Source organism: Poeciliopsis prolifica, unplaced genomic scaffold, assembly GCF_027474105.1.
Source record: "Poeciliopsis prolifica strain line A6 unplaced genomic scaffold, Auburn_PproV2 SCAFFOLD031, whole genome shotgun sequence".
Lineage (NCBI taxonomy): Eukaryota > Metazoa > Chordata > Actinopteri > Cyprinodontiformes > Poeciliidae > Poeciliopsis > Poeciliopsis prolifica.
This window is the reverse complement of record NW_026562406.1, coordinates 3,267,217-3,281,885: the sequence shown is the minus strand read 5'-3', so window position 1 is coordinate 3,281,885 and position 14,669 is coordinate 3,267,217. Positions and strand designations below refer to the sequence as shown.

Here is a 14,669-nt window from a genome sequence, read left to right as displayed (position 1 = left end):
TGACGGTGATGGAGAGCAAGCTGTGTTGATACAGATCGCAGACCATAGACATTAAAAAGACCATTGGAGAGATTGTAGCTGATTAAATAAGCGTTATGAAATAGAAAAGAAAAAAAAGACGAAGGAGGAAGGTGCTCAAAACTCGCATGCCCCCAAATGCCAATTTTGGGTTAATTATTCCAGGCTTGGACTGATTCACCAGAACCAGGTTGGATTATGGGTTCGACCCAAATAACTGAGACAAGAAAGGACAGAGCAGAGGTTGACATAAATATCCAACAATGACACAGGTGAGAAAATATATGCATATAAGAGTGATCATAGGATGAGGAACAGCTGGAAGTAATTACAGAGGAAAGAGGAGATGCATGAGATAAGAAAATTATCAGATAATCAAAAATATAAACACAAATGGAACCCATACCCTAACAACTGAGACAAAATACTTTGAAAAGAAGATGTTATGATCTTTATTAATGAGAAAGTATTACTGGGTTGAAATGAAGGATCAGTCTTTACATTTTTCTTCCACTGTTTTATCTTTTCAGGGCTACAGGGGGAAGTACACGTCTCCAGGATCTTTTGACTCCGTCATCGACCGCCTCAGTGACCCATTTTACTTTCTTTAAAAAAAACATTTTAAACCATACGAATTAGACACAATTACTGCAAACCAAAGTCAACCAAAAACATAGTAACACTAAAGTGACAAAATAGGAAGAAAAACATCTAAACATGTTCCCTTACCCATTAAAAAAAACACACACACAAAAAAACATCCTTTTCTTCAGATAATTTATAAATTAATTTGTAAATCTGATTAGCGGTCGTCTAACGACGGCCAGAAAGCTTAGTGGAGTTCAGCTTTGATGTTTGCATGACATGGCAATTTCTCGTTAAGTGACAAGAAGTCAGATTTTGAGGCTTTTGTTAACTTTTAGACGACAACATCTGCATTTGGGTAAAACCTGTCCAACGTTTTGTACCAAAAGGGATAAAGAAACAACCCAGCAGACCAGCAACTCAAGAGGAGGACTGTCGTCCAAAGTTTAGCAGGATGGGAAGGAGAAGCAAGATGTATATCAGTTTCATTTAATGCTTCCTCCATGTCTCTAATTATCACATTTAATCTCTTTCGGTATAAGTCCCACAGCGGCCCCGGAGAGAGTCACCGACACAGAGACGGGTTGTTTAACATAAGCGCTGGGAGCTCGCCTCGGAGGCTTCAGGAGTCCTGACCTATCGCTGCTGACATCCAGATTGTGCTGCTGTCTTTAGCTGGAACAGGATGGATTTTCCTGCCAACCTCAGGTCTGGCCAAAGCTGCCGGTGGTCAGCAGAGCTAATTTGATGCGACAATCGTCACTGAACTGTCAGTCACAGAGGGTAATGGTGAGTAACATGCATGCAGGCTGCAGTGTTTGGGATCTGGGGATGGACAACCATGACAGGGGAAAAGGGAGATTTTACAGGCACCCCGTAGTCAGGAAGAGGAGGGGATATTAAAAAAACAAAACTAACAACAACAAAAAAAAACTTCACAGCTTCTGGTGCTCAGACTGTGATATGAACTGCCAAGGTGCTTTGAATATTTACCCCACATTCTGAGTGTCTCCCACCGTTTAGATCTGGGTTTTCTCATTTGATTTGCTCCCAGTGCTTGAAATCGAGGAGGCAGCCAGGAAACGCAAAGTTGAAGAAGCACTGAACTCCAGAGGGGTACGTGTTTTTCTGCTTGACTTTGTATTGTTTATTTATAAACAAGTGCTTTATGCCGTTTTAGTTTTTGCCAAAATATCAAGAGCTTAATTCGCTTTTCTTTCCTCCAAAAAGCAAAATGTACGAGGGAAAAGCTGGATTGTGTTATGAAACACTTTCATGTACATAATTGCTACGCAACGTCCAAAGGAGGCCGGAGTTTGTTTAGCAGAACCTTGAGAAGACAACAGTTGGACTTTTTCACATTTTGCCATTCACAACCACTTATATTTGCACTAAAATAAAAAAAAAAAATCCCTGCAACTTTAAATAAGGATTTCATTCAAAAAGGGAACAATGCTCCAAAAACAAACTTTGTGAAAAAAGTAATTAGCTGTCGGCTGACTGCGATTAACCAATCCATCAAATCAAGAAATCACACAAGTAGGACCCGTCTGGCAACAGGAAGTAGGCTAAGGGAACTAAAAGAAGAAAAACAAGGTCACTGAAATCTGTGGCTGAAGATTTCTACTGATTTGAAACTTCAGTGAAACGCAGTGAGATCCGTTTATCCGCATGAGAAGAGAAGGAATAGTAACAAATCTCCACAGGAGTGAATCTAGCCTCCAGAAATCATTCCAAGTACAAAATCTCCGACTCATTTTGGAGGTCACAAAAAGAACCCAGGGCACCTGAGGCTCGGCTGGGCTCAGTTAAGGTCAGAGTTTGTGATTCAGCAGTGAGACGCAGCATTCCAGAAAAACAGAACAGTGAAACCAGGCCTCAGTTCCCACCATTAAGCTCAACAACCACAGCTCATGATCCAAAGCACATCAGCAAGCTCTCCTCTGATCTGTTGAATAAATAAATAAATAAATTGACCTTCACAAGTCCGGACTTAAATCCGATTAAAATGCTGCAGAATCGTTAAAAAAAAAAAAGAAGCAAAACCACCCACACTGTGCCAACTTGGTTTGGATGGCACATTCCCTTAATAAATGATAAAATATGTTTATTTAGGTTGTTAACTCAGGCTGTAGTTCTCTGATGTTTAAATGTGATGATTTGAAATGAAACAACAGAAATCTGTGTATTTGGAGACGTTTACAGCTTGGCACTGTGTGATTTTTATTTATTTATTTATTTAAAATCACAGTTTTATTTATTTAATTTTTTTTCCATTGTTTTATAAAAACAACAACAAAAATGCATTTTGTTTTTATCAAAAAGAAAAACCTCCTCGATCCAAGTTTCTTCCTCATCCGCTGAAGAAGGAACTTCCTCAACGTTTTGCTTCATATTTCTTCATGATTTCGCTCACGGCTCACTTCTCCCCCCTCTCCTCCCCCTTCTGGGAAACTGTGTTCTCCGTTCCCCGCGCAGATAGAGCCGTGCGTCGTGAAACTGCTCCGTAATTCTCTGCAGACTCTGAGCTCTGAGGATCACACCGAAAGCGCCGCGCTGTGACAGGCTGTCCGTGCGCTCCGACGGATGCGTCACGGCGGAGAGGTGCCGTTTGCGCAGCGCGACTCCCCCCAGACGTGTCAGTGTTTGCAGAAGTGACGCGCTGAGAAGCTTTGAAGAAAACGTTCCTGGAAGCAGGCAGATTTAGACGGGTTCAACTTTTTTATTCTATTTTTTATTTGTATTTTTTTTTCCTCGTGTGCAGCTCCGTAATTTTAGGGGCTTCCCCTCGTTCCTCCTCTTCCTCCTCCTCCTCTGCCTCCTCCTCCTCCATTGATGGTCTTCGCATCCCCGAAAGCTACAGAACCTCTAGGAACGGGTCACTTGACCACCATCACCACCACCTTGTGATGTGTTGCGGCTGACAAAAAAAAAAAAAAAGCTTTCGACCTACCACCCAGTCGGGCTGTGTCCGGGAGCGGGTTACACAAACCCAAATATGCGCGCAATTGGAGCGCACTGGCGAGGCGCCCCTTGCTCTCCTGTTCGGGAAACGTCATTGTCGTGATGTTCAATACCTCGGTGATTGAGCCCGCTTTTGCAAAGAAAGAGGATGTCGCCGAAGTTATCAATGGCACTCTGCTCCTGGTCAGCAACGTGTCCGTCGCTACGGTGGGCAGCGGCCCCGCGGCCAAGTGGAACGAGTCGTGCGGGGAGCAGCTGCTGGACTTCGGGCGCCCGGAGAAGATCATCATCGGGGTCATGCTGGCGGTGATCACGGCGGTCACCGTGATGGGGAACACGCTGGTGGTGATCGCCGTGTGCGTGGTGAAGAAACTTCGGCAGCCGTCGAACTACCTGCTGGTGTCCCTCGCCGTGGCGGACCTGTCGGTGGCCGTCGCGGTGATGCCGTTCGTCATTGTGACAGATCTCACGGGGGGCAAGTGGCTGTTCGGGGACTTGTTCTGCAACATCTTCATCGGCATGGACGTGATGTGCTGCACCGCCTCCATCATGACCCTGTGCGTGATCAGCGTGGACAGGTAAGTTTTTTTTTGTTGTTGTTGTTTTTTTTTTTTGGCGAAGTTCAGGCTGATCTGAGTCAGAGATGCTTCTACTTTCAGCAGCAGCATCATCAGGTTTTAGGCACGTGGCGCGCTGAGTGCACGGCCGGATTGAGAAGGTGGTGATGGGGGGACAGGCCCTGGGCAAGAGCAGGTTTTGGTGCCCAAGACATAAATATTTCTTTGAAACTTGAAGAAAGTTTTTTCAAAATTTCTGTTTTTCAAAAGTCAAACATTTTCCACCTTTGAAACATAGACCTTTCCAAGTTTTTTCTAAAAAAATAATAATTTTTGAGCAAAATCTTGAATTTGTGAAAGTTTGAGAGTGGAATTTGTCAGCTTTTGGAGCTCAGACAATTTCATGTTTTTTTTTCTTTTTTCGCTAGAAAAAAATGTTTGGCAATAATTTACTCCTCCTCCTTTTTTCTATATGAAACGGCCTTAATATGCCATCGTACAGCGTCCTTGCATGCTAGTAATTTTTACAATGATTGAAAAGTGAATTTATCCCAGTAATTCCAGCTATAAAAATTGACAAAGAACAACAAAAAAACAACAATAAATAATAGTGACAATGTGCTGTGACTGGTACCCTTGGCCAATGCTCTGAATTTAAAGTAAAATTAAAATAAACACACTGTGGATAAAAAATTATATTACATGTGTTCCCCTTTAGGTTTTCTCTTCAAAATATCTCACAATTAGAGTTTGCAGAGTGTCTGAGGTGAAATATGAACTTTTCAAACATTTCTCTGAAATTATAGTTAAGTAACTTTATTAGATGCTTTCTGGTGTTTTTACAAACCAAAGAGATTTTTAATAAGTAGCAAAAAAGAAATAAATAAATTCCACCACTGGAAACTTTCTCACTTTATTGCCTATCTTGAATATATTTCACAACCTAATCTACAGATAAATGTTTTGACTCAAGCTGACTGCATTTGGCTGGACTTGGACAGACAGCTTGTCTCTGAACCCCTCGGGATTAATTCGTCTGCTTCTGTCTTGTCACATCTTGAATAAACACAATTGTTCCAGAGCAGCCAGACAATGTGATGCTCTTTGGATCATGAGTCGTTCCATCCTCTTATTTTTTTTATTTGTTTGCACTCTGGTAGAGATTGATTTTGGTTTAATCTGTCCAAACAATGTTCTTCCTCAACTATTCTGGCTTTTTTAAAATTTTGTTTTATTTTATTTTTATCAATAGCCTTGCTATTTTTGAGGCTTATGAGTGGCTTGCACCTTGCAGTGAACCCTTTGTACTTTCACGCGGACTTCTCTTCATGTTAGCTTACGATACAAGCCTACCCCCCTGGAGAGTGTTGTTCACTCGGCTGGCTGTTGTGAAGGGGTTTTTCTTCACCATGGAAACGATTCTGCGTTCATCCACCGCTCTTATCTTCCGTGGACATCCAGGTGTTTTTGTGTTGCTCAATTCACCCGGTTCTTTGTTGTTTTGTTTGTTTGTTTTTTTCCTTTTCGGGATGTGCCAAACAGTAGATTTTGCCTCTCTGAACGTTGTACTTTTTTAAAAAAATTTTTATTTTTTAATTTGGATAGATTTCTTTTTATATTTTCACAGCTTTAATGATGACTTGTTTCACCTGCATGGAGAGCTACTTTGACCTGAGCTCAGAGTCTGCGCATCATGTCCATGTCTATCATACTATTATGATTGGAATACATTTCAGTAAACAGGTAAAAAAAAAAAAAAAAAAAAAAATACTTGTATCAGTGTCCAAATATACATGGATCCAGTTGTAAATGCCATTTATCAATCCATTAGGATGTTTCATTCAACCCCAGAGGTTGAATGAAACAGGTTGGAACAGTGTCAGCTGTGTGTTTTGACCATCTCACCTTTGCCACCAAATCTGGGAGCGGATCTTATTTGAAGGAGATTCATAATGAATATAGTTGTGGAGTCAAAGTTTCAATAAGGCACCATTGAACCACAGATAATGTCTCACTTGAGTTATGGGGACAATTGGTGAAGTTTCCACGCTGCCATTGCTGGTACTGGTCCATAATTCTGTTTGAAGTCCAACGTTGGTGCAGCCGTCGACAAGGAGATTTTAGATCATTTCATGCTGAAAGTTGAAAGTCTTGTCTGTACCTGCTTGTCCTCGCAGGGTCTACCATGGGAGGGGGCTAAAGGGCGGGTAGACCCAATGATCCACTGATCAGTGGGTGAGAGGTGGGGTACACCCTGGGCAGGTCACCAGTCCATTGCAGGGCAACAAAGAGACGCACACACACACGTGTGCACATGTGTGTGCTTGTTGCATTTGTTGAATAGCCCCAAACCACTTCAGTTCACTGAAAGATCAAATACCTTTTGAGGCAATGAACTGTAAGGCAGGAATAACATCACACCACTGGGCGTCTATGTGTTAGAAAGATTGACATTCAAAGCCCAAACCCCAGACCTGCCATCTTTTAATTATCCATCGAAGCCACTGGACCAGAAAATTAATCTGCTACCTGTCAGTAATGTATAACAGGCTAAATTCATTTGCTATAGCTACATGGCCATTGACCCACTGACCTCACAGCTATTCTGGCTCTTGCAGATGATTTACCATCATCCCACATGTCTGTTATTTGCACAGTTTGTTCTTGCTTTCTATTTTTACACCCTTCTACAAGTAGGAGCCGAGCAAACGCTGCTGGGATTTACATGAAAAAGTGCAGCGAGAGAAGTTCACTTCAAAAAATTGCCCTGTTTTTCTGTTCTGCACAACATACATAAATATGAGATTCATCACACTGACGTTTCGCATCAACACTCCGCTCCACAATTATTCATGAAGCTAAGACCCTATAAGTGGAAAAAATAGCGACAGGAAGCCTGAATCCGACCCACCAGGGGCCTGACTCTGTATCGTTAACACCTATTCAGATTCAAAGTGCCTCGCAAAAGTATTTGCACCCCCGAGTTCCTTCACATTTTCTCATCATTTGGCCGCAAATGTAAATCCACTTTCGTCTTTGTTTTTCTGAAATGAAGGGACAAGAATATGTCGACTTCAAAAAAATGCAACATGTATTTGTACTCGACCCTCCTTGAGTCCTGTTGAACCACCGTCGGCTGCAGTGACAGGTGCATGTTTTCCACAATATTTCCCTGCCAGTTCTGAACAATCAGAATCTGAAATCTTTTGTCCATTATTTGTAAAGTAGCTCTTCCAGATCTGTGCAGTTCTGTCCTCAAATGATCTGTTGCACTCTTTTACCAGGGCATTCTTACAAATTAATGTGCTCTGATCTTAACCATTTGATCGGGCAGAGGTTACTTGTCACTGAAGAAGAGGATGCCCACAGTATGATTCTGGAGCCGTCGTGTTTTGCCATGAGAGCGACGTGTACGGGTTGATTTTCAGTGTTGGCTTTGGCACCAAACATGGCATTTTTCATGCAGCGCCGTTTATTTTTGGTCTCGTCCCACTAGGGGGTTCTTCTACTTGTTTGCTCTACCCCGTGCATGGCTCGCGGCAAACAGAAAACAGTACTTCTTGTGGTTGTCTTTCGACAGTGGATTTCTTCTTGCACAGAAAGGTTTGTCAAGTGCATTTTTATCATTATTTATTTAGGGGTATCAGAGTACCTGACTGACTCCCAGCATTTTTCTTTGTAGTTTTTGAAAGCCACTCAATCATTTCCCTTCGTAGCGGGTCTATGCCGCACTGTCGCATAGAAACCCAAAGCACAATTCTGGTCGTAGCACTGCACAATGTGGAAATCTCAGGGGGGCTGAATTCTTCCACAAGGGTCTGCAGTTCTTATGAAATCGAGAGTAAAACTGAAGTCTTTGTGAACCGTAACACATCTGCTCCGGAAGGACACAAACATCATCAGGTGGCTGTTTCAGCTTGTTCTGCCTCACTGACAACAATGAAGACGAAACGCTAATTGTGGTATTGACGATCCGATTACTTCCATCCACTTGCCTGTCAGGCGTCATCTCAGCTTACCCAGAATTGGGCACGTTTGGGCGAGCTGAGCGCGAGGGATGGAGGCACGCCTGAGGGGCTAATGGTGTTACTGCAAGAACTGGATCACAACTACCATGCTGTGGAAAGGGAGTTTGCTCCAGTCGGCTGTGTCAAAGCTGACTGGAGTATGAAAGTGTTTTGTGCCACTCGGATGGAACGAAACAGAACGAGACAGAGACTGAGGATTAGGGTCCACACATAGGTCGCGGTGATGCTGTAATAACGCGGTGTCAGTTTGGGATTATTTTTATCTCCGCGCCAAGCGGAACGGACAGTTCCGCAAACCGTTTCTTCTTCTTTCTTCTTTTTTTCCTCCCCCCGATCTCTATGGAAACAGAGTCGTCTTAATTAAACAACCCAAAGTGTGCTTGGCATGCGAGTCACAATGGGAATAGTAGGGACAATTCATTAAAATTGCAATTTGCAATTAGACATGCGATTATGTGCAATTAAAGGTCTGTCATTGTCAACTTGGATTACAAAAAATTGGGCGTCATTTGCTAAATGAATTTGCGCAGCTCAAAGAGACAGATAGCGGGACAAGGTCTGGTTCGATGAGGCAGCACCCGAAGGTCGTAAGTGTTCACCTCGACGGTAAACCGGCCGCGGATGCTGTCTGAGGCACAACTGCACCTGTTGTGTTAGTCCAACATTAACCTATTTTGTATTTGCCGGAGGAAATAGGCTATCTGTGTACGTTCAGTCCTTTTTTTGACAGTCTGACTTTTTAACTTCATACTTTTTCGTTTTAATATAGTGCATAAATTTAAAGTTGAAGGTAAGCTTTCCTGGCTTCCTTGATTACAGGTCAAGCCTCTGTAAAAACGCTGAAAGCTACGGTTTCCCGGCTGCCACTCAAGCTTCGTTGATGCTTCAGAGCCTGATAAATGGCCACATCCTTCCAATACTTCATAGACTTCTCTTCCTTTCAAACTTTTACAGCTAAAGATACCCAGATTTGGCTTGTGGATCAAAGCAAATATTTTAAAGCACCAAAGGGTTTCTTTAACGTCTAAAATTGTATTAGTTGTTTTTTTTTTTATCTAGTTAGAGGGAAATTTAATAATTAGATGCATAAAAACCTTCCACATAGACTCTGTTGTCCTTGCCAGTTCAGCTTCAGCCAATAAGAACAGTCTCACTCTTTTATGTAATTAGACGTCAGCTTTTAAAACAAATGCAATACAGTTATAAACAGCTCGTAAACTCTCGACCTCTGAGCACAGCAGCAGAGCATTAATTTCAGTCTAAACAGGAAAGGGAAGTTGCGGTCTAATCTTTACCTCGGAGTAGTTTTTACATTTTTAAGTCGCACCATAAACAAAAGTTAAAATGCCAAGAGGGGGGCAAAAAATAGAGAGAGAGATTAGTATGTTGTACAGCACAAAAATCCAGCAAAGGACATTTCTGTAACTAAATATAGTTTCAGGATGAAGCGATTCAGTGCAGAGCCTTTGGAGGCCATTTGCATGCATAAACAGACTGTAATACGATACCAGATGAACCTTTCAACTTCAGAACAAAATAAAAAAATTTTATCAATAGAGAAAAGTCAAAATACCGCATTTGTTTCACAGCTTGCTTGAATAGCCTATGTCACAGCTGAACCTCAATTACAAAAAACATTTTTTTTTTACAATCTAGAATCTTCTGGGTTAAAACCAATTACGTTTGGATTTTTTCCCCCACCACTTACCTACTCCTGTGTCATTTGTGTGACTCATCCAGGTCAGTGTTGAAATGGTCAATTTATGGATTTCAACCAGGAAAACGGTCCAGGTTCTGAAACCCCAAACGCGGACTGAAGTGACTAATATCTAATATTAGGGCTACAAAAGAACAGAGTTTTATGTTTTTGCTAATTTGGCATGTAAGTGATACATTTGATTGGGGAAGCAGAGCGTACACACTGTGTAACATTGAACTTACTTACTTGGTCCTTAGCCTTAGCAGTTGCACATGGGACTGCTGTTCTCTTCAGTTTGTCTGTGTGTCAGTCACTTTCAAGTAAACTTAAATAAACAAATAAATAACCATTAAGCAGGTAGAAGGATGTTCACTCCCTTTGTTTTAAAGGGAGTGAACATGCTAAAGCAGCTGACAAACATTACCACTAGTGTACTGCATCGTCTTACGATCATAACACATCATTTTGTTATATTTCGAACTGAGTTGTAGTTTGTTGAGCCAGTGTTGGGTTGAGCCTACCCAGCTTCTGTAATGGCATCACAGATCTAGCATTTGGGTTGTTACCCAACGGTTGTGTGTGTGCACTTTGGAGACAAAAGAAAAATCTAGTATCAGTTTTGAAAAAGCTTGCTATTTTTAGCCCCTCGCCTTTCTGAGTTACCTTATTCGTAGTGAAATTGTGAAATTCTTCCTTTTAAAGTCTTGCTTATGTGTGTCCTGTTCACCTCTGGCTTCTCTGAGTGGTTACTTATGGCTGGAGATTGAAGTTAACGCTCCAGAACGTTGACCTAGTCACAGCAGCAAAGCCCAGTGGAAGTGATGCAGAGTGAATAAAAGAGAGGACGCTTATATTTCTAGGGCATCCTCTCTGGATTAACGTACATTTGGTCTTTCACTAGACACTTTATCCCCGTATGCACTTTCAACAAAAGCCTAGTGGCTTTTGCTCCCATGCCCCTGCATCTTTTTTGGCTCAAGTCAGTTTTAACCTTTGCTGAGAGTAATATGTTGTACACTGAATAATGCAACACCTAATATGAATGATTTATTCACAGCAGAGGGAAGCGATGGGAGTTCCTTCCCAGCGGTTCGTTGGAGGTCCGAGAAGGGATATTGAAGACGGATCGGAGGTGCTTGATGTGGAATGGGTGACCCTGTTCAGCAAAAATCACTTTGTGAGGCTGGACCAGGTGGATGAGATGTAGGCCAAGAGAAAAATCCCAAACAACTTGGGTAAAGTAAACTTTTCCACACTGAACAAAGTGCGGTGGAGGCGTAATCACCTGTAATCGCTTTCAGGAAACCGCAAGTGGGGTTCGGTGGGGGGTTGGGGGTGAAGAAATGTTACAAGCCTGGGCTCTTAGCGTAGACAGCAGCGGGATTAGCTGCCTTCGCATCCTTTCCGTCAGCGGCTCTGTCACAGATGAGCCGATTTCACACACACGACTCCCGCGACGACCTGCCCCTCCGTGTCAGAGAATATTTTTGTGAGGCTATTGTGTGCATTTGTCCCAGGAGAGCCGTCCCTGGCTTAGTGCAGCTGGGAAGCATTCACCCACAGCAGCGGACACAGATGACCTGACTGAGGAGACGCATCCTGTGGTGATGTGATGTGACACCTAAGCTCCACTTTCTCAGGGACTGTTCACTTCCCACTTGTCGGCCGTCTCGCTGACATGCGGAGGTACCAGACATCTCCTGGAATGCCGGCGAGATCAGACCAAAGGGAGATCATGCCTGTGATGTTTAATCAGGACAGGAATTGTGTTTTGCAAGGGAAATGGATGATTAATAACCACAGAATAGGTTAAACGTCATACAGGAGAAGGCGACTTTCAGTGTAAATAAAATATTTCAGCGCACCATTCCATCAAAATTCACTTGATTAGAGTACGTATTTTACAAGTCGATCACTGATACGTGTTGCTTGTGCCAGAAACCACAAAACCTATTAGACTTTTACTACTGAAGCACATAAAATCTGAGACATTCTGCTCAAGAATCGTGTGATTAGATTCTATGCTGCATGTGGAAATGGATCTGCAGCCTATTAAGATGTCTGAACAGACAATCAATGGAAGGAAAATGAAATGATAGCAGTGGCATGTTGCTAGTGTTGTGACAGTGATTGTCCTTTGGCAGCTGCTATTTTTGGCGGCTGCAATTTGAAACAGTTCATTTTGGAGCAAGCCACTACTAACTATGGCCCTGGCATTGAGTCCCTTAAAAAAACAACAAAAAAACAAAAACAAAAAACCACTTCAGGCGTTATGGAACATAAAAATGGATTATTCAGGTCTCAAAATGTCAATAGACTAAAGATTGGGTGGAGTCCCGAGACTCTGCTGTAAGGCAAACATTCAAATCTTTTAAAACCTTTTGAAGTAGCAGTAGGGCTTCACTTTTTTTATTATCAGAAAATCACCAGGCTTACACGCTGCTGGGATTCAGGCCCAGGACTGAATCTGATTACCAGACAGACACTCTCACTTCTTCTAAGTTCTCCTTCATCAGCAACGATGTGGCTCACATCTAATAATGAATCACAAATCTTCTCGTCAGGACATTTTTGTCCGTAGCCGGAGAAGCTCAAGAATGTAGGGACTCCAGAGGCCTCCAGGAAATGGAAAATAAAAGGTTAAATTGGGATCTTCAGATCTGGATCACAGCCCTCGCTGTTTGTCCTTGGGTGTGATTGTTCAAGCGACTGTCTTTCCTGTGTGTCTGTAACAATCTGGTGAGCAGTACGCGGCGTGACCCACCTGTGACCAACTGACCTCTGGCTCCAGAAAGGGCGGTTGTTGATAGGATGACAGATTTTTTTGCATTTCGTTCCTTCCTTGATGCTTCCATCATTGCTTAGACACATCTTTAACATCTGCCATATTCTGTTCCCCATCAACCACGTCGTTGGCAGGATAGTGGCGCCTGTTACATCTTTTGATGCCCCACAAGCAGGAGCAGTTGTCTAATAAATCAGTGCAACTCGTTGGTCTGCAATCACTTCCTCCTCCAGTTTGCGTTCAGTTTCCACGGTAACCGACTCATGCTAATGAGTGGTGGTAGACGCCGTGACGTTACTACGTCATGGAGCTTCAAACCAGGCAGTCACTACAGCATTGGGACATCTCAGAGCATAAATGGAAAGACGTTAGCTACCAGCCCACCAGGACGACCAGATAATCCGGTTGATTCAGAGATGTTGCCATGGGGACCCTCCAACAAAACAACTACCTTTGCTGGATGTGTGCCTGCTGCTGCAAATTGCCCATCATCTTATCCGAAGGAAGAAAGTCAGTAGGAAAAGCGCAGACGTTTTCCGCATTTTCCGCCAACAGGTTTGTTACTGCACTTGCATATTCCAGCAGACCCCATTTGGCGAGCGCTCATCCTGCCAACTTGCCCAACGAGGGTCGCTTGACAAAAAGCTACATGCCACATGTCATCAAAGACCATCCGTGTCGTCACTGACAACACAGAGAAAAACCTCCGCCGTCCGAGCGCATGGAGCCAAAATTAAACGCAAAGCTTCCTTGCAGCACAAGCAGCTGAAATGAACATGTGCAAAGTTATTCTTAAATATCAAAGCCTGTGTGAGAGGGGAAAATACTGCAAGACCCAAGAAAGAAAAGCCAGGTTATTGCCAAGACTCGCATGAATAATATTTGACATCAAGTTGGGATCTTTCCAGCCAAACCCAGTCCTGCATTATGTTGAACCGCGGCTGAATTAAACTGACTCACAGGCCGAAATAATAGCATTTTAACGCAATAACATGTTCCGGCAGTTTGGAGATTCGGTTTTAAAGCCACTGTAAAAATCTACAAATGGAGTTTTGTGAACTGGGGCGAGAAAACAAAAAAATGCCAGAAGTGAACTTGGTGTGCTGCAATTTTATGTGCATTTCGACACAGTTTGGCTTTCCTGTTCCTGGTCCATGACATTGTTTACCTGTTGATCTCAGGGGACAGGAAGCAGAAAAGGGCAAAGTACTTGGTGACTTTAGTGCAGTATAAATCATGCTTTGTTTTGGGTACGACAAAAGGGAAGGGTCCATTACTCATTAAGATTAAACAAAGCTGCAAAAGGCATTTACTAAGCAGTAGGATAATGGGTTTCCTGTTGACAGAGCTGATAGACTACAATCAGACATGCACAAACACACATTAAGCTGTGGGCCACAGATAATTTATACTAAACATTCAGCAATTTGATGCCATAGCGGATGAAGCGTACAACGTAAGATCTGGCATCCAGTTTATCTGCACATGAACTGAATGTTTAGGAGCATCGTTAGAAGAAGTGCTTCGAAAGCGAAACAAAAATCAAATATCACAAAATTACAGGTCATCCGTGCAGATTTGAATGCTTTTTGACCGACGTGCACGTGAATGAGGAATTTGTCGGCGAAAAGATCGCAAAGCCAGAGAGGATGAGAGGGACTAAAAGCACCCTGTTTAGAGAGGCATATTTTAATTAGCTACTCTGTATCCCCTCATATACGCTCGCTGATGTGGATCACTCTATTGTAATTGTCTATTAGTTCTCCATGCAACGCCCAAGACTACAGTATGATGGAAATGAATTATTGATTGTGGTTCAATGTGACTTTCCAGATGTTTTTTTTTTTTTTTTTATCCCCATGCTCAGACCTGGTAGGTGCTGAAAATAAAGTGGAGATTCCAGAGGGGCAGCGTTTTATTATTGAGTTTCAGTATACCCATCACTGCCAAACTACCCTTGAGCAAGACAAAGACCCCCAGAGCGGACTTCTAACTGGGTCAGGACAACTTATGAATAGCTATGCTCCTTGAAA

General features: G+C 42.7%; 1 protein-coding gene and 1 long non-coding RNA gene across 2 annotated transcripts in view; both read left to right on the top strand.

Annotated features, from left to right (window-relative positions):
* The first annotated feature begins 1,156 nt into the window (after positions 1-1,156).
* Positions 1,157-2,240, top strand: LOC129373130 (uncharacterized). Its single transcript, XR_008607316.1, has 3 exons — positions 1,157-1,392; positions 1,658-1,719; positions 1,834-2,240. It is a non-coding gene; the product is annotated as an uncharacterized LOC129373130 (long non-coding RNA).
* Positions 2,241-2,859: 619 nt separating this feature from the next.
* htr7c (5-hydroxytryptamine (serotonin) receptor 7c) overlaps positions 2,860-14,669 on the top strand; it is a 31,589-nt gene continuing 19,779 nt past the window's right edge. Inside the window, exon 1 of the mRNA XM_055050934.1 lies at positions 2,860-4,145. Coding sequence (XP_054906909.1) covers positions 3,670-4,145 — 476 coding nt within the window. The 5' untranslated portion in view covers positions 2,860-3,669. The remainder of the gene's footprint in view (positions 4,146-14,669) is intronic.